The sequence below is a fragment of the Chelonoidis abingdonii genome, chromosome 20 (genome assembly GCF_003597395.2).
Source record: "Chelonoidis abingdonii isolate Lonesome George chromosome 20, CheloAbing_2.0, whole genome shotgun sequence".
In the NCBI taxonomy this organism is placed as follows: domain Eukaryota; kingdom Metazoa; phylum Chordata; order Testudines; family Testudinidae; genus Chelonoidis; species Chelonoidis abingdonii.
The window spans coordinates 7,727,578-7,752,267 of NC_133788.1; the positions used below are offsets into that span (position 1 = coordinate 7,727,578).

General features: G+C 43.3%; 1 protein-coding gene across 2 annotated transcripts in view; it reads right to left on the reverse strand.

Moving 5' to 3' along the window:
- Positions 1 to 24,456, reverse strand: part of UBE2G1 (ubiquitin conjugating enzyme E2 G1) — a 47,382-nt gene extending 22,926 nt beyond the window's left edge. Inside the window, exon 1 of one of the 2 annotated variants that reach the window (XM_032786963.2) lies at positions 24,144 to 24,456. In XM_032786963.2, the coding sequence (XP_032642854.1) occupies positions 24,144 to 24,189 (46 nt within the window). In that variant the 5' untranslated portion in view covers positions 24,190 to 24,456. The remainder of the gene's footprint in view (positions 1 to 24,143) is intronic. The other variant, XM_032786964.2, reaches the window with a different exon arrangement.
- Positions 24,457 to 24,690: the final 234 nt, after the last annotated feature.

A 24,690-nucleotide genomic window follows, 5' to 3' on the forward strand; every position in this document is an offset into this window, starting at 1 on the left:
AGGGTGTCTGAAATGAGAATGGTCGGAGGTGAATTCTGGCATTTGGTATCAAGAAAGCCATGGACCTAGTCATTTGACGCAGACTTAGCGATGTGGTCAATTGTGGAAAACAAAAACTTGTCTTAGTAGGTGATTGCTCCTATGAGCTCCACTGACTGGGTGGGAATGCATGTCTAAGCAGGCATCACTTCTGCTTTGGTACCAACCCTGCACTGTCATTTGCTGACAGTTGACAACCTGTGGTACCGTCAATTCTGGTACCCTCTATTGCATCTAGCTTGGTACTGAACTGAGGAGCAAGTTTCCTCTCTGCTACTTTTGACATTGCTGCAGACTTGCAGCATCACTCTATCCTGGCACAGAACCCCTCTTTTCCATCCTCCTTTACAACATCTAGGGATTTGAGGGTCTCTTTTGAACCCTCTCTCCTTTACTGGAGGTTTCACTCCTATCTGTAGGCTCTAAATCCAGTACAGTATCAGACTTTGGTTACTGGCCATGGAAACATTACACCACTTTCTTGGAACTGACTTCTCATCAAGTCCTACTACTCCATAGGGCATAGCACCATGCACAGGCAAGTTTCACTGTTCAGCTTAACCTGCATTTTCTAGAAGCCTCTCTCTGGGAGCTGCTACTTTGTCACTGGAGACACAGAGAGGAGAGCTGAGGAAAAGTGACATCCCATTCTATCTAGTCTTAAGCATGAGGTGGACAGAGCTCAACCCCCGTGGATGCCCCCTCCTTAACCCCACATGCCTCAACCTAGGATGCAATCCTGGCCACCTCATTCTCACTTCATAGCTCCATATAGTGTGGGACATCTTGCTCCTACTCAATCCTTTTTATCAATAGACCCTCAAAACAATTCAGCTACCTCAACCTAAAGTTGCTCATGCAGAGCATCAGAACACAAAGAAGGTAACTGAACAAAATGCACTGATGCATGGCTCTTTTGATGTGTAAAGTCTTCAATCCCAGAGTCTTGGGTTACCTCTAACATCTGGAGCATCTGCTGACTGTTTGAGGAGTGAACAACAGACTTTTGCTAGAACAGTTTCAGAGTCAGACGGTCCCTTCGTAGGCTTTTTTAAATGCACTGAAAACTGAGGCTTTTCCATCTCATTGTCATGGGTGGTAAGAAACTGAGTGGCATCTGGCTTGCTCCACCCTTTATGCCCTTGAAAGGCATTAGGGTGTGTAAGGTACAGCTACTGCCTTCACAGATATTGCTGGTTAGATTCTGAACTCATGCAGCAGCTGAAGTGCGCCAGAGATCTGCAGCAGCACCCCCCCTCCCCCCGCCAAATAACCACCAAAGCAGGACCTGCTGCTGAAGTGCCAGGTCTTTGGCAGTAATTTGGGGGGAGGGGGGGGAGTCCTTCTCCAACCCCCTGCTGCCAAAGACCCGGAGCGGAAGCAGCTCTGGGGGCCTGGGCCCCACAAGAGTTTTCCTGGGCCCCTGGAGCAAGTGAAGGATCCCACTCCAGGGGACCTGGGGAAAAACAAACAAACAAACAAAAACAAACAAAAACACACTCTCGTGGGGGCCCCTATGGGGCCTGAGATAAATTACCTCACTTGCCCCCCACCCCACCCCCCGCCGGCAGCCCTATGCAGATCATGGGCGCATGCACCAGGAGTGGGAATCTGAATACTTGAAAAGGCAGTTCCTTAAAGCTCACCACAAGCTGAAATGCCTCCATTTTCAAAAATTATGGAGACATGAAGTTGGATTTGTGTCCTTTGTTTTGTGTTGTATGAACAAGACCTTAGCCTAACTTTCTTTCTTCCAAGGACAGGTTAAATGTAAGTTTCCACTAACCGGGAGTTGCTTCCTACCTATCTGAGGCAAGGCTTACATAGGATTGTCTAAGGTAGAAGCAAATCAATTTCAGTGTAAAAAACTAAGCAAGTCAGTCTTCGGATTGATTTTTTTTTTAGGAAGTATGAGGACAACTAGCTGAAGTGTAGTTAGGATGGATTTTTTTTAAAAAAAGTTTTAGACAAAATGGATTAATAAAATAAACCTATTTTCAATTTTAATTTAAACAGCCAATGATAAGGTCTGAAGTTACCATAATTAAAAATCATTTAAATTCAATATAAGAGCCACAAGGCAGCACGTTTCCTGCTGAAGTTTTAAACTAGTGGAAGTCACTGGCTAGGCACCTGGAACCTGAGTGTACTGAAGTGCTTTTGATAACAGTAGGCTCTTCTGCAGGTGCAGAGAGATTATCTTCATTGTAGTCTATTCCACTAGTTTGTGTCAATGACTAGTTAAAGTTAAGAAAACAAGTGGGAGCTGGAAAAAAAATGAGATGAGAGACTGAAATAACGAGTTCAAAAATACTGAACTTTGTAACAAGAAAGTACAATTCACTATAGATAATACAGCTGTTAGTTTCAAATACAAAATATAGTGTTAGTAGACTTAAGTATCCAGCATATTCACATTAGGATTTGATCAATTTAATGGAGTTTGGATCTCTATGCAAGTAGTGCCGAACACAGTTAAATCATCTAATAAAGAATACATCATTCACTTATCTTCCCCTGAAAAAACAAAAAGGGGGGAAGAATCTGAATAAATGCAAGTTAAGCTAAAGAATTGCTTAAATAAGTGTGTATAGCTATATTATAATCCTCCTGATTAGCAAAACAAGATACAAACTTCAGTGTAAAGGCTATGTTTAGCTGCAAATCAGCGTCTTAATAGTTAAAAGCCAATGAGAATCAACCTCATGCCCCATCCCCCAAGACAAGTACAAAAACAATTGAAAGGGATGATTTAAAAAAAAAAAAATAAGTTTCCTACTAACTTACTTTAATTATTCAAATTGGAGATTTAAATTAATGCCCCCCCCCCCGCCAACTGTTTAAAAGGAGCTACAAGGGCTCAGCATTTCTCAACTATCAGACCCTTAAAACTTACAAGTTTAACTGATTCAATCCTTTACAACCAAGCCCTTGTATCTCTGCATCCTCATTGATGAGATGCTTCACATTATGTGTTTAATGTGACCTGCTGGACTCCTCTCAAGCCTCTATCAATCTACCCTGAGACCACTACCACCACATTCCCCCCCTTGCACTCCCCTGAGTCTCTTCAAGCATCAGATTCAGACTCCTTGCCTTTCAGGTTAACCCTGAGTACTGCTGTTTCTTAAGCTAGTAATGAAGTGAGGATACACCTATTCTTTTCTGCTAATCCAGCTACTGTGCTGATCAAATGTTATTCTGCACTGTGATCATGCTCTTTAATTAAACTAGCCTGAGCTAACTCTGCAGTAGATACAAATCCTTGGTCTGGCCTTTTCTTCAGGCATTAACTTTAGTCCTACAGGCTATGCAAGCGATACTAACACGTAAAATCAAGCTGAGTGGGTGCATGTGTTATGCATGTTGAGACTCAGGGAGAACTAAGTCAGAGAAATTTAATTGTGTTTGGTTCTGGAAGTGTTACTGCCCTTGGTCACTCACTTTCCAAGAGTCAGCTGCCTAGTCTAGACCCAGTTATAAGAGTTATCTCCACCACTCATGAGCCATCATGGAGGACTATGCTGTCCCAGATAGCTAGAGCCAGTCCCATGGAGGACTTTGAATATCAGGATCTTTTGACCCAGCTCTGAATTAACTCCCCACTGAACAGAGCAAAGCACCCGCAAGGAGAAGGAGCATGCACAGTGTTCATAGAAAGCTCTAATGCTATGCATATGGACTGCTGTGTTTTGTACTGGCTGGAACTTGTACAGATTTAAAAGCAGAGTCATTCAAGGCACCTGATCAAGAAAACATGCCTGTTGTATCGTACTTTATAAGTACATCAATTCCCTAACTGAGGTAGTTACTGCTTACAGCTGGGGTAAGCTGTTCCTAAGCACAGATGCATCGCAGTCAGGGGAACTCCCATTAAAAAGGGCCCAACAGTGACATGAACAAATTAGGAAAGAAGGCTCCAGGGCTTGAAACCTCTTTGTACCACTAGGCAGCAGGAGTCAACCAAGAATTGGTTTTAAGGACCTCACTTGTCTTCCTTGGCCCTCTTGCGCTGAGTATAGATTTTCTGTATTTAAGTTTTTGAAATTAAAGTTCACAATTGTGTTTTAACTATATCCATGTTCTTTGTGCCTAAATTAAGCTTCAATTTACTTGTATGGTCAGGATCAGAGCCTCCAGTTCTATAGTACACTGTTTTTGGTTTGCGCTGCACCTATGGAACCAGCTACAAAGGAGCCTTTAATATGAGTAGTACATGGGCTGTAGCTATAAGTTCAAATCAGAGTGGATTTAAAAAGAAAAAAACCACACACCACAGATTTTTAATATGCTTTGGAGGAAAGAAAATCTAAAGATAAGATAGGTTTAATAAAATGTATCATTGAGCTATAACACATCATGGAATAGGACTTATAAATTCTACAGTATGAGAACATATATTCATGTAACGTTTAAGAAAAAAAAAAAAGTTTTGTAAATGAGTTCTAGTAGTTCATGGATTAGGGACCCCATTTTATGTGGTTCCAGGGGCTTCTGTATAGATTTAGAAGAATCTTTCTATCTACTCAATGGGACTCAGTGCTCAGTCTAGAAGATCCCAGAGATATTTAAGCCTGGTCTACACTATGTGTTTAAACTGATTTTAGCAGCCTTACACCAATTTAACCCTGCACCGGTCCACACAACGAGGCCCTTTATATCAATATAAAGGGCTCTTTAAACTGGTTTCTGTACTCCTCCCCGATGAGAGGAGGAGTGCTGAAATCCATATTACCATGTCGGATTAGGGTTAGTGTGGCTGCAAATCGACAGTATTGGCCTCCAGGCGATATCCCACAGTGCACCATTATGACCGCTCTGGACAGCGATCTGAACTCAGATGCACTGACCAGGTAAACAGGAAAAGCCCCGTGAACTTTTGAATTTCATTTCCTGTTTGCCCAGCGTGAAACTCTGATCAGCATGGGTGGCGACAGTCCCAAATCCAGAAAGAGCTCCATTGTGGACAGTACAGGAGATACTGGATCTGAGTGCTGTATGGGGAGACAAATCTGTTCTATCAGACCTCCATTATAGACGACTAAATGCCAAAGTATTTGAAAAAAAAAATCTCCAGGTGATGATACAGAGTCCACAGCACAGTACTGCGTGACAAGCGTTAACAGAAAGCCAAAGAATCAAATGGATGCTCATGGAGGGAGGGAGGGAGGGAGAGGGTACTGAGGAATCCAGCTATCCCACAGTCCCCAGCAGTCTCTGAAATGTATTTGCATTCTTGGCTGAGCTCCCAATGCCTGTAGGGTCAAACACATTGTCCGGGGTGGTTCAGGGTATAGCTCGTTAATTTATCCCCCTGCCCGCCCCCCGAAAGGGGAAAAATCCATTTCTTGATTTTTTTTCAGTGTCACCCTATGTCTACTGCATGCTGCTGGTAGATGCGATGCTGTGGCAGTGAACAGCAGTATCCTCTCCCCTCCCCGGTGGGGGACAGTACAATACGACTGCTATCTGTCATCATCAGCCGCCTGTGAGTGCTCCTGGCTGGCCTCAGGTGAGGCCAGCCGGGGGCACCTGGGTAAAAATAGGAATGACTCCTGGTCATTCCCAGTCAGTGGTACAGAATGGCTGGCAACTGTTTTCATCATAGCAACTGGGAGCTGAGCTCCATCAGCCCCCTCCCTTTCATGTGTAAAGGAAAAAAATTCTGTACTGCCTGGACTATCATAGCAGCGGGATGCTGGACTCCTCTCCCCCCCACCATTTAATGTCCTGCCAGGACTACCATAGCAGCTGGAGGCTGCCTCCCCCTCATTTTATCTCACAAGTCAGTGCTTCTTATTCCTGCATTCTTTATTACTTGATCACACAAATGGGGGGGACACTGCCACGGTAGCCCAGGAGGGTTGGGGGAGCAGGGAAGCAATGGGTGGGGTTGTTGCAGGGGCACCTCCTAGAATACCATGTAGCTCATCATTTCTGCAGGATCTGACACAGAGTGGCTGTGCTCTCTGGTTCTCTAGCACACTTGCACCATATTCTAGGCAGGACTGACTTTTTAGATACCATAAAGGAGGGATTGACTCAGGAAGTCATTCCCATTTTTGTCTTTGCGCCCCTGGCTGACCTCAGCCAGGGACACCCATGACAGAAGCTGACAGTACAGAACAACTGATAACTGTCATCTCATTGCCAATTTACAATGGCATGGCAGATGGTACAGAACTGATAACCATCTCTGCTACGCAAATGAATGCTGCTGTGTGGCACTGCAGTACTGCCTCTGTTAGCAACATCCAGTAGACATACGGTGACAGTAAAAAAAGCTGAATGTGCTCCATGGTTGCTGTGCTATGGCATCTGCCAGGGCAATCCAGGGAAAAAGAGTGTGAAATGATTGTTTGCCCTTGCTTTCATGGAGGAAGGAATGAGTGATGACATTTACCCAAAATCACCTGCAACACTGTTTTTGCACCATCATGCAGTGGGGTCTCAACCCAGAATTCCAATGGGTGGGGGAGACTGCGGGAACTATGGGATAGCTACCCACAGTGCAATGCTCCAGAAATCAATGCTAGTCTCAGACCATGGATGCACACCACCGAATGAATGTGGTTAGTATAGCCGCGTGCACTTGACTTTATGCAATCTGTTTTACACAACTGGTTTATGTAAAATTGGAATAATCCCATAGTGTAGACATACCCTTAGTTTTGCAGTTCTCAAACTGTGGATTTTTGTCTCCAGAGATAAACATGTTTTGCTGTTAACAAGCATGTTAAGTAAGATGTATAGGTGAGAAATAACAGACCTCAACACTGTTGTCCCTCTGCAGATTTGTTTACATAGAGTCAAGCCCATACCTGTCTCCAACAGTGCAAAGTTTTAAAAAGTTCAATGAACAGAAGATGGTTGGGTGTGAAGTAGATCTGAAGGAGAAATGTGGACATAAATGTGAGAAGGGAGGGACAGGCAGTAGAAACTGAAGTGGAAATGTTTGACCAGCATAGTCCAGAAGTCTTGAGGTCTTTTTGAGTGTAGCCTTCATTGATTTAAGGTCTACCATACCATTATCTCACTAGAAGGGAAAACCTATAATGGCAGCAGGCTGTAAAGGAGACCCAGTTTGGGTCTAAGAACCATTCAAATAGGTTTGCTGATGTTTTAAAGAAAGTCACTTAAGCACTTGGATTCAGAGACTGCTGAAGTAAGTGATCAACAGCAGTAGCTTCTTCTGCCAGTGTAGGAAGATTTTGTTCCTTTGGACTAATTCATTCCAATTTAAGAAACAATTTAGGACTGAAAGCAGGAAAGCTTGTTTCTCTTTTCCAGATTATAAACCAACAGGAAAATGAAGGTGAAGATGATTGAGTTAGCTGTAGAAGCCAATATTTTAAGTTCTTCATGTTAACCTGGCTGACAGATTGAATTTGTTCTTTTTTTAAGAACACTTGACTATTTTAGTGAAAAACACGAAAACAAACTTGAATTTAAACATTAAAGTTTTTTTTTAAAAATCAAGAATTCATGTGCTTGTTTTGTTAAATTATTAGATGTTTGCTGTTGACTACTACATATTGTTTTATTTAACTAAAAACAATTTAACTGTCTGGTGATGTTCTCCTAATATAGCATGCCAAGAAAAGCCTCCAAATATTAACGATTAACCTGTTGAATTGGACATATTTATGCAGTCATTGGGAGGTGAACTATCTGCTTCAATTACCTTTGATAAACAAAATAATAATTGTTCATTTTCTGATATAGCTGTGAAAAACACTCATCTGACAATTTTTCAAAATAAATCACTTTAGAAATGTATAGTGTGTAGCTTCTAAAAATGAACCCTACATCTCCAAGTTGTGAAAAATATGTATAACTACCAACAAGAATGCACTTCTATGTACAAATTCATGATTAAATAGAGCCTTCCTCACTAGTGATTTAAATCAAATCCACCCTGGTTCAAATGTTAATGAAATCCACACCAAAACTACAAGCATTCCCCTACCCACCATTAGTGCCTTTATATAGGCCTAGAGACCTTTATACAAAACCAAAAGCAAAGCAGGGGTGTCAAAGTGACTAAGCAGAAAGAGCCCCGTGGCTAAATGCAGCAGCTATGTATGGCATTTAAACTTTTCAACTTCTGCTGACACAGCCTGCAACTGCACATGAATACTTAAGTCAGAGCACTCTGCACTACATTACCGTGTAGAGCCATTACTCTGCTTAATACTAGATTTAAGAGTGTAGTTTGATGATTGAACAAGCTAAAAATCTCTGAAGTCTCTCTCATTAACAGGTTCAGTGGATTAAGCACAGGGATAGAGATACCAGTCTACAACCACCTATACAGCACTGTTAAAGACTAGGGTTCAGCCTACTCAAGTCTCATTTTCTAGCTGCTTGTATTTGCCATATCAAGCTGTGACTATTACCATCATAGCAGATCTCAATTAAAGTAGTACATAACTAAAATCTGCATCTTGAGCTGCATCCTTTATCTGCCTGCACACTCCATGACACAGCTACTGGTTCTCATTCTGAATAGCTTTAGATGCTTAACTGTCACATGCTTAAGTAGTTTCCTGCTGCCACTAAAGTGTTCCCAGAACATGCCATACTGTCCATATCCACTCTGTGCTGGCTCAGTCCACAGGCTGTAGAGATCTGGTCCAGTCAATAACACTGTCCTGTTGAAGATAGCCTTTTGGAACCATGTGTGCTATCCACTGTCCTGGGAACCATTTCTGACAGAGTCCTCAGCTTGAGGAGGAGTTTACCTTAAGCTAGTTGCTTGCCTGGGAGTCACTTCCAATGCCTTACTCCTCCATCCAGAGATTGGAATAACACTCATCTGCCTTGGTAGAGTGTTTGAAGTTCTCAGACTCAGATCTGATTAGTACTTTTAATCCTTGGATTCTTCATGATACCTGAATTATTGAACTGCAAGTTCAAGCTAATGCTGGTGCAAATGTAACTTCAAAGCAGTGTAAAACCATTCTTACTCATGAATGTACTTCAGACTTCTCAAACCCCTTTCTACAGTCTTTGGTTCTAAAAAATATAGTTAGTTGAACAGCAGATCATTTCATTGGGTTTTATTTCATTAAGCAAGTCTCTATGCATGTTTAGATTTAGGTGCACCACTGCTAGTACACTATCAGTAATCTGTTCAATTTAGTGAGATTTTATTTGTAAAGAGACTTGAGCCTGGAAGATCTGAGCTCTTTCAAGCTCACTGTTCAATGGGTAAGATGTAAGACTAGTTACTACTGAGTTAACTAATGAAAATTCAGATAGTTCCCAATTAAGTCACAAAACAGGCATATCATTATGCTCTACACAATGCCTCATGTGTATGAAGGAAGACAGTAAATATAAGCAGCAGAACAAGTGCTACTGGATTTTAAGACTAAAATGTTTACTGAGTTTATTATTTTGCTTTCAAAACTGCATGCTAGAGCTTTAGGATCCCACTGGGATCTTCAAACTTAGAGACTTTGTCAATACCAGGGTCAGAACACTATTTTGAATAGTCATGTTTCAGTTTACTTTGTTCCAAAGTTGTAAAGCTTGAAAATTACCTGCATTCTGAAAGCTGTTACCACTGTTGTTTCAGCCTGTGATGAATTTAGATATTTAAATTCATACCATATTTCAAAAGGGGTCCCTATTTTACCTCTTAAGGGCTGTATGTGCCATGATGAAAGGTGATGTGGCTTAGTAATTAAGATATACATACAAGTTTTTGCAGCCATGAGGTTCCAAACTGCCATCCAAGCTGTTGGCTTGCTCCTATATTAAAAAGGTCTAGAGTCCATCATGCCAGGTTGCCTAGAACCAATAACTAAGGGACACTACTGCATTAAATGGGAGGACACTGCAACTAAGAAATATTGTCAGCGTTAGAGGAATCCTTCAGACATTTTACAAGTTCCTTCTAGTTGTGAAGAAACCTAAAGCCTTTGGCCAAAAAGGATGACTAGTCCATTAAGAACCACATGCTTAGGGTCAGAGTGCTGCAGTTTTGTCATGCCTTGACTGTGGTGAAGCAGAGAAGTTAATACAGGTTATCCGTGGCCTGTACAATACTGTACTTGGTTTTGACATCTTCTATAGTTAGATTAGATACCATCCAAGGGGGAAGACAAGGAAATCAAGATCCTCTACGCAGCATTAATGCATGCTATACCAACTTTAGTGTGCCAATCCAACACATTATGGCATGGCAACACCAATTTGCAGAGGATATTCAGAGTTACACCAATAAACTGTGTGCTACTCCACATCCAGGGCTCAGATACTTTGGTCAAGAGTGACCTTATGGAGAGGGATCCTGAACCATGCAAGTTTGGTTTACACCAGGCTCCTTAATAGTGTTAGTGAGTCACTGTGTCTCCATGGGCACACCACGTAAGCTGTGCCATATCATTTCCTTCACCACCCACTCCAGTCTGCAGACATGGGAATAATATTTATTGAGACGAGCATCTGCATAGCGAAATGGTGCTACTCATTACAACATCCTCTTACATGAGTCCAAATGAGGAAGAAGTGGGGAGAGGGAAGACTTGGCTCCCTAGTAATGGATAGAATGCACAACAGTATCTGAGTACCACTCCATGCAGAGCTTGTTTCCTCTCAAGAGCTTTGCTGCATAGTATCAGTTAATTGGGTTAGGACAGTATCCTTCATTTGCCATCCCCAGAGGCTTTTCCAACATTTAAGTTTCGCTCGAACTGCTACAGGAACATCTGAATTCTGGAAGTAGGTGGATCAGATTGTTCTTGTTACTGCTCAAGTTGGACATTATAGAAGTGATGGGGTGCCCTGGTAAACAGTCTACTGCTGTGCAAGTCATCACGCTGACACCCTAGTTGACTTGGCAGGGACCTGTGGTTGCACTGTAAGCGAGGAGGACTTCTGTGGAGTTACAGCAGAAGAATTAGTCACAGCAGCTTTCTGGTCAGTCAAGAATTGAAGAGCTGCAAGCTCTCCCTTTAAGACAGCCTGTATGTGGAGAGAAGGGGACAGGAAACAAAGAGGCAGGCAGACCCAATAAAGCTTACAGAATACTCATTTTTTCCACCCACTTGCCTAGTATTGAAAATGATAGCTGTCTGCCCCTGAAGAGGCAAGGTTCCCCTCAGCAGAGATCTTTGAAATCAAAACTAGGTTTTAAAGTTCACTACTTGTGACTGAAACAATCTGGGTGCTGTTTAGAGTAAGGACAATCAGGTACTTCCTATGGAAAGTGGATCATAAATGAAAAAACTTAATGCTGCTCATTAACTGTATGGGAGAAAGGAAGAGACAAAGTTGAATTTCAGACTTCAGTGGTAGGAACTAGATTACCACCAATTACTTGCCAAGGCTACTATATCAGATGTCTTTGCTGCTCAGACATCCCTCTATTACTAAAGCTCCTACTGTATAGTAATGGTGTGTAGAGACTTCAAAATAGGATTTATTCTGGGAGGATATGGTAGGGAGGGGCCGAAATATTAACTTGGGGAGTAGGGTGGGTGTTAGTTCAGAATTTAACTTCTTTGAGAACAGTATTCCTCCTGCACAGGAAAAGATTAAGAGTTGGGGGGGGGGGAGAAATAATCAGAAGAACCACATCCTTTCATGTCCATGTTATAAACTGTCAGAAGGTTCATAATAAGTGTGTGTTCTCCCTCCCTTCACATTTACTCTTAATAGACCTTAGTAGGTCTACTTGGTTACAAGCAGTTCTGAAATTTATCAAGAGGTTCCATGGCCACCTCACATCTTCCCAGGAGCAGCACTTATCTAGAGCTACCATCCCATTCTCTGAGTCTGACCCCACTCTAGGAAAAAAAAAAAAAAAAATCTAAGAACAGAAGGATTTCTGAAACTTCCACTAGATCTGCGAAGCTGGGGTCAAGCCAGGCAAAAGCCAGCTACACTGCCAGGCTGCAAAATGTCTACAGATGAAGTATTTGAGACCCATTCTTCCTCTGGAATCCTGAGATCTGGGGCACAGAAGGAAAGAGGATATTGAGCCTATTGCATACAGAATGTTACTAGGAATAGTGTTAAGGGTTTAAAGGAGTATGGTGAAAGCAGGGTCTTGAAAGAGCACCTGTTTGTCTAAACTCGTGAAACATAAGGAGCACTTTAACAAGATTCCAGTTGTGCATACATCCAGATATATCACATGTAGTAGAAATACTAGATTAACCCAATTCAAAACAGTCTGTGAAAGTCCATGTGACCTTCAGCATCAATATTTATCTCCCTTGTTCACCCCCAATCTTACAATTGGCTCGAGGGACTTGTGTTCACATTTTCTGCTTCTGCCATTCTTCCCCCAACTCCAGAAAGCAAGCCTTAGTAGCTCCAACTGTTAGGCTTTTATTTGTTGTTAACAATATAGCCTGGTTAACTTACATGATATCTTGGGGAACATTCTTTGGCCCTTGCCAGTCACAGTGCATTGCAGCACCACTGTTAACCTTTACACTAGAATTCTTCAGCAGTATGTTAATACTAAGTCAGTAGTTCAAATATTCTTCTGGTAGAGACCTCATGACAGACTAGAAGATGCATACTTCCTATATTCCATCATGCCAGAACCTAATACAATTGGACTTTGAGGGGTATGAGTGTGCAAAGATGTACTTGGTTCTCTTGCGCTGTGACTCTTCTCCATACTTAGCAATAATACATGCTGCTTGATCAATAGAGACTCCCATAGTTACACTCCAAGAGCTCAAGTTTATGAAGTGGAAAATAGTCTCACTATCACCAAAACCTGCTAGGCCAGATGCTACTTCCATCCACAGCAGAGGGGCTTTGCTTGGCAAGTAAATTCTAGATCTTGAGGTACATAAAGCTTTTTCTCCCCATCCCTACTATTCTCTGTGCTGCTACTGAGTTGAAAAAAGTTATTTTGCAGTTTAGGAGTTAGTGCTCTGAAGACATGGCTTCCTGGAGTCAAGTTTCCTCCAGAGGGTAGTTGTCTAGGAATAATCACAAGTATCCTCATCCTCACAGAAGGTTTCATGAGATGTGGAAGACTTTGGTTTTCATTTTAAAGTGACAGACCATCACAAGATTATCAAACTGGGCAGCCTCTAGTGAGGCAGAGGCCTGAGTTCTTGTCCTGCAAGAGGGACACAAGGATCCCACTGGGCATACTGTTGCTTGAATATAAGCAAAATTCAAGATCATTTTATTGATACAAAACTAGACTACAACACTGCATTGCACAACCCCTTACTTCACTAGTTGGGAGGAGCAGCTTTAACCTAAACCTACCAGACAAGCAATTAGCCAGTAGGTGAACTCTCATCACAACACAAGCAACTCATGCAAGACTGTGCAAATAAGGACACTAAGGCCTAGTCTATACTGTGTATGTGCGGGGGGGGGGGGGGGTTGTCTATGTAAGATATCGAACTTCAGCTACAGGAATAGCATAGCTGAAGTCAACACATTATTTTGACTTCCCTCCCATCCTCATAGCTCAGGGATCAACAGCTGCAGCTCCCCCATCTACTCCGCTTCTGCTGCTCACCCTGGTGGAGTTCTGGAGCATGTTCAGGAATTGATGTATCACATCTAGACAACACCTGATAGATCAACAGCTCACCCCTGATCCGGGGGGTAGTCTGGATGTACCCTAAGTTAAAGGGACAGTTAGATTCCTTGAACAAGTCAGGAAGACAGAAGGCTTACAGACCAAGAGTCACCCAATAAATATCATGTTCTCTGGGTGTACTAGAAGATAAGATAGCGCCACATTAGAAAACAAGAAATCAGTGGAATCTATCCATAATAGAATAGAACCGATTCACTGTAGAGACAAAGGAGAGGTAGTATCACAGCAAGTTAGTCAATTTAGCACCTGCAGCACAAGTAGGATACAAGACCTAAGCCAACCTTAGTTTTACCTCATTGCATTTAGCTTGTGTTTCTGTATAGTACTAGCTTCTGAATTCTGAAAGGTGGCCAGGAAAGCTTTCAACTATTCCTACATTTCCTGTTATGGTGATACTTCGCAGTTGCTTAGTCAAGCCACTAAACAGCTAAATCATCAGGTTGTTGTGAAGGTTGCCTTGAAGCACTGCTATTTGTATTTCCATCCTCAAAACATACGTAACACCATCTTATATTTATTATTTGGGGAAATCGTTTGAGTGTGAAGGGCATAGGACCACTATTGTTTAGTTTCCTCCTCTCTATCTTCCTTCAGAAGAAGATATCAGAAATTAAAGGAGAGATTTTAATAGATTCCTCCCTCCTTCCATCTTTGAGGGAGCACACTGACAAATGAATTCCCCCATTCCCCACCCAAAATCAGAAAGCAAATGGGGGTTGGGGGGAGAAGAGTTAAGATACCCATGAAACTCTGCAAGTCGATCCCACGTAAGCATTCTAGGTTCAAAACAGCCATTATCTGGTCTTGTTTTCCCAAAAAGCAAGGTAATTCATTTGAACACATTTTCATAAGGCTTACTACCAGTCATTACCAAGTCTGACAGTTTAGTTGATTTGGCTGCAAGGAGGAAACAGGCACAAATTAAAGCATATTATAATTTTAACACGTACATTTAGGAAATAGTTTAAGGTAGTCAAACTGAAATCCTTCTAAGTTGCAAAAATAATTGTCTTGTTTACTATCTCATTTCAGATTATCCCAGTGTCTTTGGTGTGAACCCATAACGTACTTATGTAAGTGGTCAAACTCACTGATTTTCAGAGCATGAAACTTGAGCCAGCATTTGTTTATGTAGTTCTACATAATAGCATGCATTCCAGGGAATCTACCCATTAGAAGTGGGATGACAGCACACAAGAATATGCTATATTGAGATGTTAACATCCTAGCACTCTGCCCAAAAACACCAACAAAAACCCAAAACCCCTACAGCCATAGCACCAGCAACATTTCCCTTAACATGCACAGGAGAAGTTAAGTAATTCAAAGGCACTTTTCCAGCTTGTTTTCCTTTGCTAACAGCAAGATACTAAAACCTGTTATTCATAGTTCTAGGCTGCATTGTTACTCAGAACTGCTGCAAGACAAGTTGGTTCTCTCCCCAAGCAACTCTTCAGAATATTGTTTGTGAATACCAGGTTTGAGTCACTGCAGCTAGCTTGACTAGCCAGTTTTAGCTCTCAAGTATTTCGCTGATCTCCTACAGGAAGGAAATCCTTCTTCTTCAGAACATCTAGCTACCATGACCAATTCTATCAAGGCCAGCAAAAGCATTACTATCATTTGAGACATTTGTTATTAGGAGAGCCAGTTATTTCTATGAAATCCTATTACATTTAGATAGCTATACTTAATGTTCTTACAGGGGCTAGACATCTGATGAGTGTTCCAGTTGATCTACCCTGGATTCAAAGAGCAGAAGGGAAGTTTATGTCTAATAAGTATTAATGTTGCAGGGTGGCTTGGGTTGCTAAATCAGAATGTCTTGCCTTTCGAGATACCAAATAGGTCCTGCCAAAGCTCAGTCTGAGGGAAGGTCTGCACCAGTGGTTCCCGAACTTTAACGACCTGTGAACCCCTTTCACCATAAGGTCGTCAAGTTTCGTGAACCCCCTCCTAAAAATGAATATTTCCAGGGATTTTCTCTTTTACCGGAGTATAAAAGCAGTGGTCTTGGAAACAGAGAATTTGTTTTTATTACATGCTTGTTACACTATTAATCATTATCATACTATTTTTATTACACTATGAAAGTGGCAACACTCTTCCAAGATCTCACTTTCGTAGCTTGTATTACTTTGAATAAGCCTGTTATAAGACCAGGCTCCTATGTTTCATCAAGAAGTATCAGATGTGAATCCAGTTGGCAACCAGTAACAAGTGGTGTGCCCCAGGGGTCTGTCTTAGAGCCCGTTCTATTCAATGTCTTCATTAATGATCTTGATGATGGGATAGCTTGCACATTAAGTAAATTTGCAGATGACACCAAGTTGGGGGGAGTGGTGGACACGCTGGAGGGCAGGGACAGGATTCAGGGAGACTTAGACAAACTGGAGAAGTGGGCCACAAGAAACCTCATGAAGTTCAACAAGGACAAGTGCAAAGTCCTGCACTTAGGACAGAAAAACCCCATGCACTGCTACAGGCTGGGGACTGTTTGGCTAAGTAGCAGTGCTGAAGAAAAGGATCTTGGGGTTACGGTAGATGGAAAGTTGAACATGAGCCTACAGTGTGCTCTTGTAGCCAAAAAGGCTAATAGCATACTGGGCTGTATTAGTAGGAGTGTTGCCAGCAGATCGAGGGATGTGATTATTCCCCTCTATTCGGCACTGGTGAGGCCGCATCTGGAATATTGTGTCCAGTTTTGGGCGCCACACTACAAAAAGGACGTGGAACAATTGGAGAGAGTCCAGCGGAGGGCAACAAAAATGATTAGAGGACTAGAGCACATGACTTATGAAGAGAGACTGAAGGAACTGGGCTTATTTAGCCTGCAGAAGAGAAGACTAAGGGGGGATTTGATAGCAACCTTCAACTACTTGAAGGGATGCTCCAAGGAGGAGGGAGCTAGGCTGTTCTCAGTGGTGACGGAGGACAGAACAAGGAGCAATGGTTTGAAGTTGCAGTTGCGGAAGTTGAGGCTGGATATTAGAAAAAACTTTCTGACTAGGAGAGTGGTGAAGTATTGGAATGGGTTACCTAGGGAGGTGGTAGAATCTCCATCTTTAGAGCTATTTAAGGTCCGGCTAGACCGCACCCTGGCTGGGATTATTTAGGGAAAGTGGTCCTGCCTTTAGCAGGGGGTTGGACTAGATGACCTCATGAGGTCCCTTCCAACCTTTTGATTCTATGAATGTATCTAAGAAGCCAAGTCAAAGAGTTGCTCTTACACAAGCATTCAGGTCTTCAGCAGATCAGGTAAACACACATTACAAAGCTTAAACTTGTTGTTGAAAATTATTATGAAGCACACTAGCTGCCTATTTAATTTTAAAAATAGCAAAAATATCCACCACCCTTTCCATTTCTTACAAGGAGTCTTGAAGTTTCAATCTCCTCAGTGTGATAGAGATGCTTCCTTTGATATGCTTAGTTCTTGGAAGTCCAGGGGCTCTGAGCTGTTGATCCCATGCGCCCAGGATCCCTAGGGACAGCTCTGTCTGCATCTGGGAATTTTTTTTCCTGAGAATCCCCTGTAACATTTTGTGAACCCCCCAGCTTGGGAATCACTGGTCTACACTACTGCTTTAAGTCCATCTAATTTAGATCACCCAGGGGGATTAGGGGGTGGGGGCAGACACTCCCCTGAGTAACCGAAGTTAGTGACTTAAGTGCTGTCCACAGCAGCACTATGTCAGCAGAAGAAGATGCTCTATGGTGATGGGAAAGCATCTTCACCAGATGCATTGCAGCTGTGCTGATGTAGTGCTTCTAGTGCAGACCTGCCCTAAGGCAGCATGTATTTCACTGGCACAGTGGGGTATTCCTACCATTACCTGTAAGGATGTACAAGTGGGAAGCAAAGTTACAGTATAAAAGAAACAGATTGGGTAGGACAGATATTAATTTTGACACAAACCAGTGAAACAATTAGTTTCCACAAATCTGAAATGAAGCCTAAGAGATGAGAACTCTCCCTCCCACTATTTTCCAAGATTTTTACTCTATTTTTTCCTTCTTTAGGAGATGGGATTTTTCATATTTACTCTGGTTGACACTTGTACTATTCCATTAACCCTGCACTTCACTGCCTTTCAGAGTGGCAAGCAAGAAGGTACTTCTTCCGGTTTCAATTTCGTTAAACTGGGTCCTCAATACTGGCAATAGTGACAAAGTTGAATCAAGGCGATCTGGCATGAGTTAAAATGAGTGCATAAAAAAAGTTATTCCATTCTTTAGAACCATGGTTTCAAGGCTGAGTTAAGACCCTGAAAACATCCCAGCAAGGGCGCTTAGATCAAAAGATAAGAGTTTGAAGTAGTAATTCTACAAGAAGTAAAATGATCCAGAACACTCGTATTTCTGGCAGAGATAACAGTTTAATTCATGAGGACCACTTATTCTCAGCTGGGATGTTTAAAGCTGCAGAACTACAGCTTTAAAAGAAAAAAAAAGCTTAAAACAATTGCCTATTTAATCCTTTGTGAACTGGAGATGTAATTACATTTTCCATTAGAAAGACAAGACAGCACAAGCAGAAGGTACTCTTACTCAGTTACAATAAAGTATGTATTTTTTTTTAAAATGAGGATTAAGGAAAGATGGACCAAGCATAATGAAGTTCTATTAGAAAAGGAAGTATGATAAAAGTTAATCCATTTCCTGTGAAGCACATTTCTGAAGCAGTTAGCTGTTTTAGCTACACTAAGGACAAAATCTTTGCCTTTATCATAAAAAGGTACCTGGAAGTCAGGACCTCTCTTAAGGAGTTTAGGTGAAAAAGCCAAAAGTTAATCTGCCTGATAGTATCAAAACAAAAAAAGTTTCTCCAATGTGGGCATTCCCAGAAGGCACTGATTGTTCCTCATTCCACAGAATCCCTTGTCAGTACTTCATCACTTGATGATTACCTGTTCTGTTCGTTCCCTCTGGGACACCTGGCATTTGCCACTGTCAGAAGACAGGATACTGGGCTAGATGGACCTTTGGTCTGACCCATTATGTTCAGTGAGATGTGTCTTATTTTTCCAAGGCTTGTACATGAACATATCTATTCATGTAGTTTTCCCTGACTGCTATTCTTGCCTGCTCCTGGAGAACACCACCATCATCAGAAATCTAGAGTTACTCATATTTAATATCAGAGGGGTAGCCGTGTTAGTCTGGATCTGTAAAAAGCAACAAAGAGTCCTGTGACACCTTAAAGACTAACAGGACTCTTAGTTGCTTCATACTTTAGGTATTAAAACTCAAAAGAAAAGGATAATTATGCTTAGTTGGTAGTTTTTTGTGGGGATGAAGAAGAGAAAGTTCTTAATTTAACGGTCACCTTGGTTACTGTCACCAACAGAAATTAGAAAATCCAACTAGAACATGGTTGACTTGGCTGTCTTGATGTCTAGCCACTTAATTTACTTTGATGGAAGGGGAGTAAGGGGGAAGCTACTAGCCTTAATTAGGGTACACTTCAGGACAAAAGATTTGCTGGGTAAGAAAGGCCACTGGAGTCAAAAAGCCTGCCCACTTTAAGTTTAGTTCCTGTTTTGTCACTTCTCTGGTAGATCTGTCCCAGAAATACTGCTGCTCTGGTGATGGTAGTAATTAATGCTTGCCTTTTAAAAACAAAATCAGAGTTGGACAACACCAACTAATTACCAGCTAAACATTAATGTTACATCTGCCTGTCCCATGTGAAGTAAGGCTTGCCATGTTAAGTTTGACTACTATTAAATGTTCTATTACACAATAGGACTCCTTTAGTCAAGATCTGACAGCTTCTTGTAGTAGTCCAGGATCTAGTTGATATACTCAAAGTGCATGCACATTGTAACACTGAAGGTGTCTAATTTGATATGCAAAAAAGTTACTTATTGTATCTGTCAATGCATCCTTTACAAAAAACAAGGATGTCTAGTCTACATTGAAGAGAGAGAGAGAGACACAAGATCTATTAGCATCTTAGAGCAAAGTGAAAAGCGGAAGAAAGTTGGACATGAAATCAGATATATTCACATCTCAAGTCAAGTTGAAAAATTAAGCTCAACACATCTACAGCTTTAGATGTGTTATCCAAGACAAGAAAAGGGTTAGCACTTGGCTATGACTATTACTTTCATACAGGCAAGGGGATCACCTTGTCAGGTGACAGGAGCATTGGCAGCAGCAACTCAAGATTTAAGTTACAGCACTACTGGGAACCAGCCTTCTGGTAGCTAAACTTCTCACAATGCAAAAGATAACCAGGGTAGCATATTGTGGCAGACTGTACATAAAGAGTGCCTACAGCTTTCCCTATTGTCATTACATCTGCATGTTTAAAGACTTTTAGTTAAAAAAAGGTTCTGCTCCAGTTTTTATTTTCTTTTAGAGATAGTTACATTTCTAGCTAGTGAGGAAGATGGCTTACTTTAAACGTAGTGATACCCTGGTCAAAGCTGCTTCTGGATACATACGGTGCCAACCAGCTTCTGTTGAAGTCTATGGTATTTTGCCACTGATTGGGGATGGGAGGAGGGAAACCATTTCCTATACCAAGTATTTTACTACCAGTAGAAATAAGGGAAGTGGTATTATAAGTTTCTATGACCCCGCTCTTCTCCCTTCTAACTACATTGGGAGAATGCAGTCAGTCAATCTCTAACCCACTCCTTGCCCGACTGATGGCTCTTAGATCCATTAATTGTTTTCCACCTTTAGCTCTCAGGTTCCCACCCACCGCTTGCGCCAAGTCTAACTGCTCTGATTCAGACCTCTTGTGCTCAGGGACTACTACTTAAAAAGAAGAGGGTATGAGAGCTATTTTACCAAACTTTGATCACACAAAGCATCTCAGACATGTCCTTGCTGTCTTTACTCAGCCCCTGCCCAGAATCCCATCCTGTGACTCACCAGCCTTCCTACTATGCATAGCACTGTGAAGTATTAGTCCCACCAGAAGCAAACAGTAGTATCAGAATATTAGAAGTTTGAAGGTACAGCAAATATTGTGGGTGTGAAAAAATTAAACAGACTTGGAAAGAGGCAGCCAGCAGTGGGTCAGACGACAGATACATCAAGTCCAACCTCTGCATTAGGATTTGAAGTGGCCTATCAAAAAGAGCAGTGTCTGAGAGTCTCAAGTTTCTGTTCAATTTGCTTTCTAGAAATCCCATCCATGCTATCAAAATATGGAGAAGTGTCCTTTGGGTGATCATTTTGACAAGTAGAAGTAGTACTTCAAAGACTCCAAGCTTCCTTTACCCCTACTCCTCCCAAAAGTTTAGACATTTACCATAGGTTCAGCATGCCACAGAATCCTATAATGGGAACCCACCCCGTGGGAAGGGCTACCAGCTGCGTTATCGTAACACTGGGTCATATCCATTCCAAGTACTATTACAGAGCATTTGCATTGTTACTCCCAATGCTGTTGAATTAGTGATGGCAATGGTGACAAGTTTTTAAAGTTGTCTCACTTGTTGTCTTTTAAAATGTGTGGAAGTACATTTTAAAACTGAAGTTTCAAATAAGCAGAGTTCATCAACAGAAAGGCATACAAGTTAAGGCCAAAGCACTGAAACCAATTCTACCTGTACACTCAAGTGCCCATTCTCTGAAGTTACCCATACTTTTTTCTTGTTAGCCCTATGCTGGAGTGACCCAGGATTTCAGAGACTCCTTACAGAAATCAAATCTACATAGTTTCTTGACCATTCTTTCAAGAAATCTATTATTAAATTATGCAATCTTCAGGAGTAATGCCACCAAAATAGTAATGTACTGTGTCTACTGATTTATGCCATCATTTGGTCTTGTAACTCTTAAGTTACACAATATATAACCAAGAAATTTTGCTTTGTAATCGTAAGCCATGTCTTTGAGGCATTTGATTATTCATTGTGTCAGAGAAGCATCACTGACTTGAAGCATAAAGTTGGAGAATTCCCAACCTAACAAGTCTTCATTGCAGTTACTGAGCTTTGCAATTATGACAAAATAGACCACTTTCACTGCATACACCCAGTGTATATACACAAAAAGATGCAAACAACTAAGTCCTTCTAAGAAGGTACAGGATTTCTGGACAACTCTATATACTGAGTGTGGAGATCAGAAGATCTTCTGCACTGCAAAAGGTGAACAGATCCATTCACCATAGCCATTGCTAACACTATTATGCACTTGACACATTCCTTACAACATCTTTAAGAGATTATACACTAGTTAACACTGTTACACATTTAGTTTACCATACAGAATTTGCTTAATTTAGGTAACATTAAATCAGTGATCACACAGCAACTTGGTTTTTAATCTGGGTTAGCAGCTCAAGTTCAAACCTTAGAGCAGCCTGGGGCTGAACTCTAGTTGCTAACCTGAATTAAAAGAGTTGCCTTGTCTTCACTGTTATTTTAACTAGGGTTACTAGACATCCCAATATTATTGAGACTCTCAATATTAGGGGCTTGGTCTTATATAATGAACTAACCCCCACCCACCCCCCAAACCCACCAAAAAAAAAAAAGTCCTGATTTTTCACCCTTCCTGTCTGGTCACCCTAATTTTAACTCATGTTAGTAATCTGAGTCCATGCAGTCTTTTGCAATGTAGACCTACTCATTTAAAGCAAGAGAGACAGAGCAGGAAGATGCTTTTTTAAAAAGTTTTTATAAAAAATTCTGAAAAACTTACTTATGTCATAAGCTAGACATTAATACTGGATGAGACTAGTAGTCATTGTGTTCGCTGATTCTGCTGAGGGAACTAGTCCCACGAAGGACTGCCCCTCTACACGACAATTTCTACTGCTTTTTTCAAGTCTAATTCCAGTAATTCCTCTGACACTAGAGCTACACTTTGGTTTCCATTGTCACTGAATGACTTCTTCCCCTGTGAGACTCCTCCACTCTCTAAAGCCTCATTTGTCAGAGTTTAGTTATACTTTGTACCATACATTCCTTATGACTTGAAGCAATCTTTTTATTTTGCCCACAAGGGGAAGGCCTTTAGGTTTGACTAACGGGGGGACAGGGGGGAAGGGATAGCTCAGTGGTTTGAGCATTGGACTGCTAAACCCAGTGTTGTGAGCTCAATCCTAAAGAGGGCCATTTAGGGATCTGGGGCAAAAATCTGTCTGGGGATTGGTCCTGCTTTGAACAGGAAGTTGGACTAGATGACCTCCTGAGATCCCTTCCCACTCTGCATTCTATGACTAACACCTTAGTCAAATACCAGGTAAATCCGTTTTTAAAGGTGATTACTTCATTCTGGTAGCAGGAAACTAGAGGGATCCAGGGGGAGCACGTGCTCTGGTAGGGAGGGAGAAAAAAAAGTGACACGCTGCTTGCTGCAACCCATACAGCCACAACTGCTAGATCATTTCTCTTTAAATCTGGCAGCTAGCAGCACATGGAGCTGCATTGTGAGACCAGCCGCCCGGACGGCCCCGCGCATGCTCGGCGCTGCCGCCGGCACAGGCCGAGCCGAGCCCCCGGTCCCCTTGTATCAGCAGCGGTGGCTGAGGCACACTGTGCTAGCCGAGCAAGGCTGGTCAGGCCAGGGACAAAGGAAGGGGGAGGGGAGATCGAGAAGCGAGTCAGAAAGTGAACCAAGCAGCGACCCTGACCTTTTCTATCGTCTCCCCTCCACCCAGACACCGGGGGCAGAACCAGATCTCGCCACCTTCTTTCATCCTGCGCCCCCAGTCCCAGCCTCCGACCTATCCCCACTTTGCACCCACACGCTTCCAGCCCAGACCCCAGGCTTGTCAGATTCCCACCCCAGCCGAGCCCCCTACTGTAGAGCTTAAAACAAAGGAAGAGAGGAGGAAGATGCCCACCCATCCCCATAGCAAGGGGGAGCGCCATGCCCGCTGCTTCGGGGGAAAAAAAAGAGGGGCTGTGACAGCTACAGCCCCTCAGACCCTCCCCGTAAGGCTGCACTCAGCCCCACAGAGAGCAGGCAAGCTACTACCTCCTGGAACTTTGTTACTGAGCAGCACCCTAGCCTAGCAGGGAAGGTGGGAAACCCTGGACACGTTCACGGGGGGGACCACAAGGGAGTCCCCCAAATCCTCTTTAGGCCCCGGCCCAAGAGAACACAAGGGGACCCCCCCTCGCTCCGCCTGCCACTGAGGAGGAGCTGGGGGGAGGGGGCGACTCCAACGGCGACCTCCATCACAGGGGGAAAGAAATACCCTAACCCCATTATGTCCCTCCAAGCACCCCAGTCTGAGCCCCTCCCCCGCTTCCACCACGCAGCTCCCCTCCCCTGGATCTCCACGCAGCTCCCCCTCCCCCCCAGCGGCCTAGTTCCCTCAGCTCCCGGGGCGGGGGCGAAGGGGTGCCCCAGTCTGCCCTCCTCCCCCCACGCCTATCCACACAGCCGGCCCGCAACCTACCCCCTACCCCCGCCAACCTCATGCTCCCGCCCCCCTACCGCCAGCTCCCGTCCGCCACAGGCCCGAGGCGGCTCGGCCCCCTGCGCGGGGCTCCCGCACCGCCGCCCCAAGCCCAGGCCCCAGTCCCGGTACCTGCTAGTTGCCTCCGCAGTAGCAAGGCGGACTGGAGCTCCGTCATTCTCCCCCTCTCTGCCCGGGGAAGGAGTCCGAGCGGCGGCGGCGACGCTGCGGCGAACGAACTGGCCGGCGGCGAGTCCCTCTCACGCCGCCAGCTCCTGGCCCCCCCGGGGTCTGGCTCCGCGTCGGGCGCCGCCGTAGCACACAGGGTCCCTAACTGGGGCTTAAGCCCGTCGCTCCGTGTCTGCCGCTCACTCACCACCTCCCCCTCCCTCCCGGAATTTCACTGCACTCAGGGCCCCGGCGCGCAAGCGCACTCCCCACAACCAGGCTCCGGCGGCCGGCCGCCTCTCGTCGCCATCTTGAGGAGGTCCAGGGAGATCCACCCCCGCCGCCATTTTGAGAAGGTCAGGCTGTGGCCCTCACTGTGACCCGGACAAGGAGGGAGCCCACGCTCGGTGCTGCTGTTGACCTTGGCAGTGGCCCGCAGCCAGGAAGACTCCCAGTTCCTCTTCTTATGGAGCAGAGCGTTTCACTCCTGCATCTTCCTCATAGTATGTAT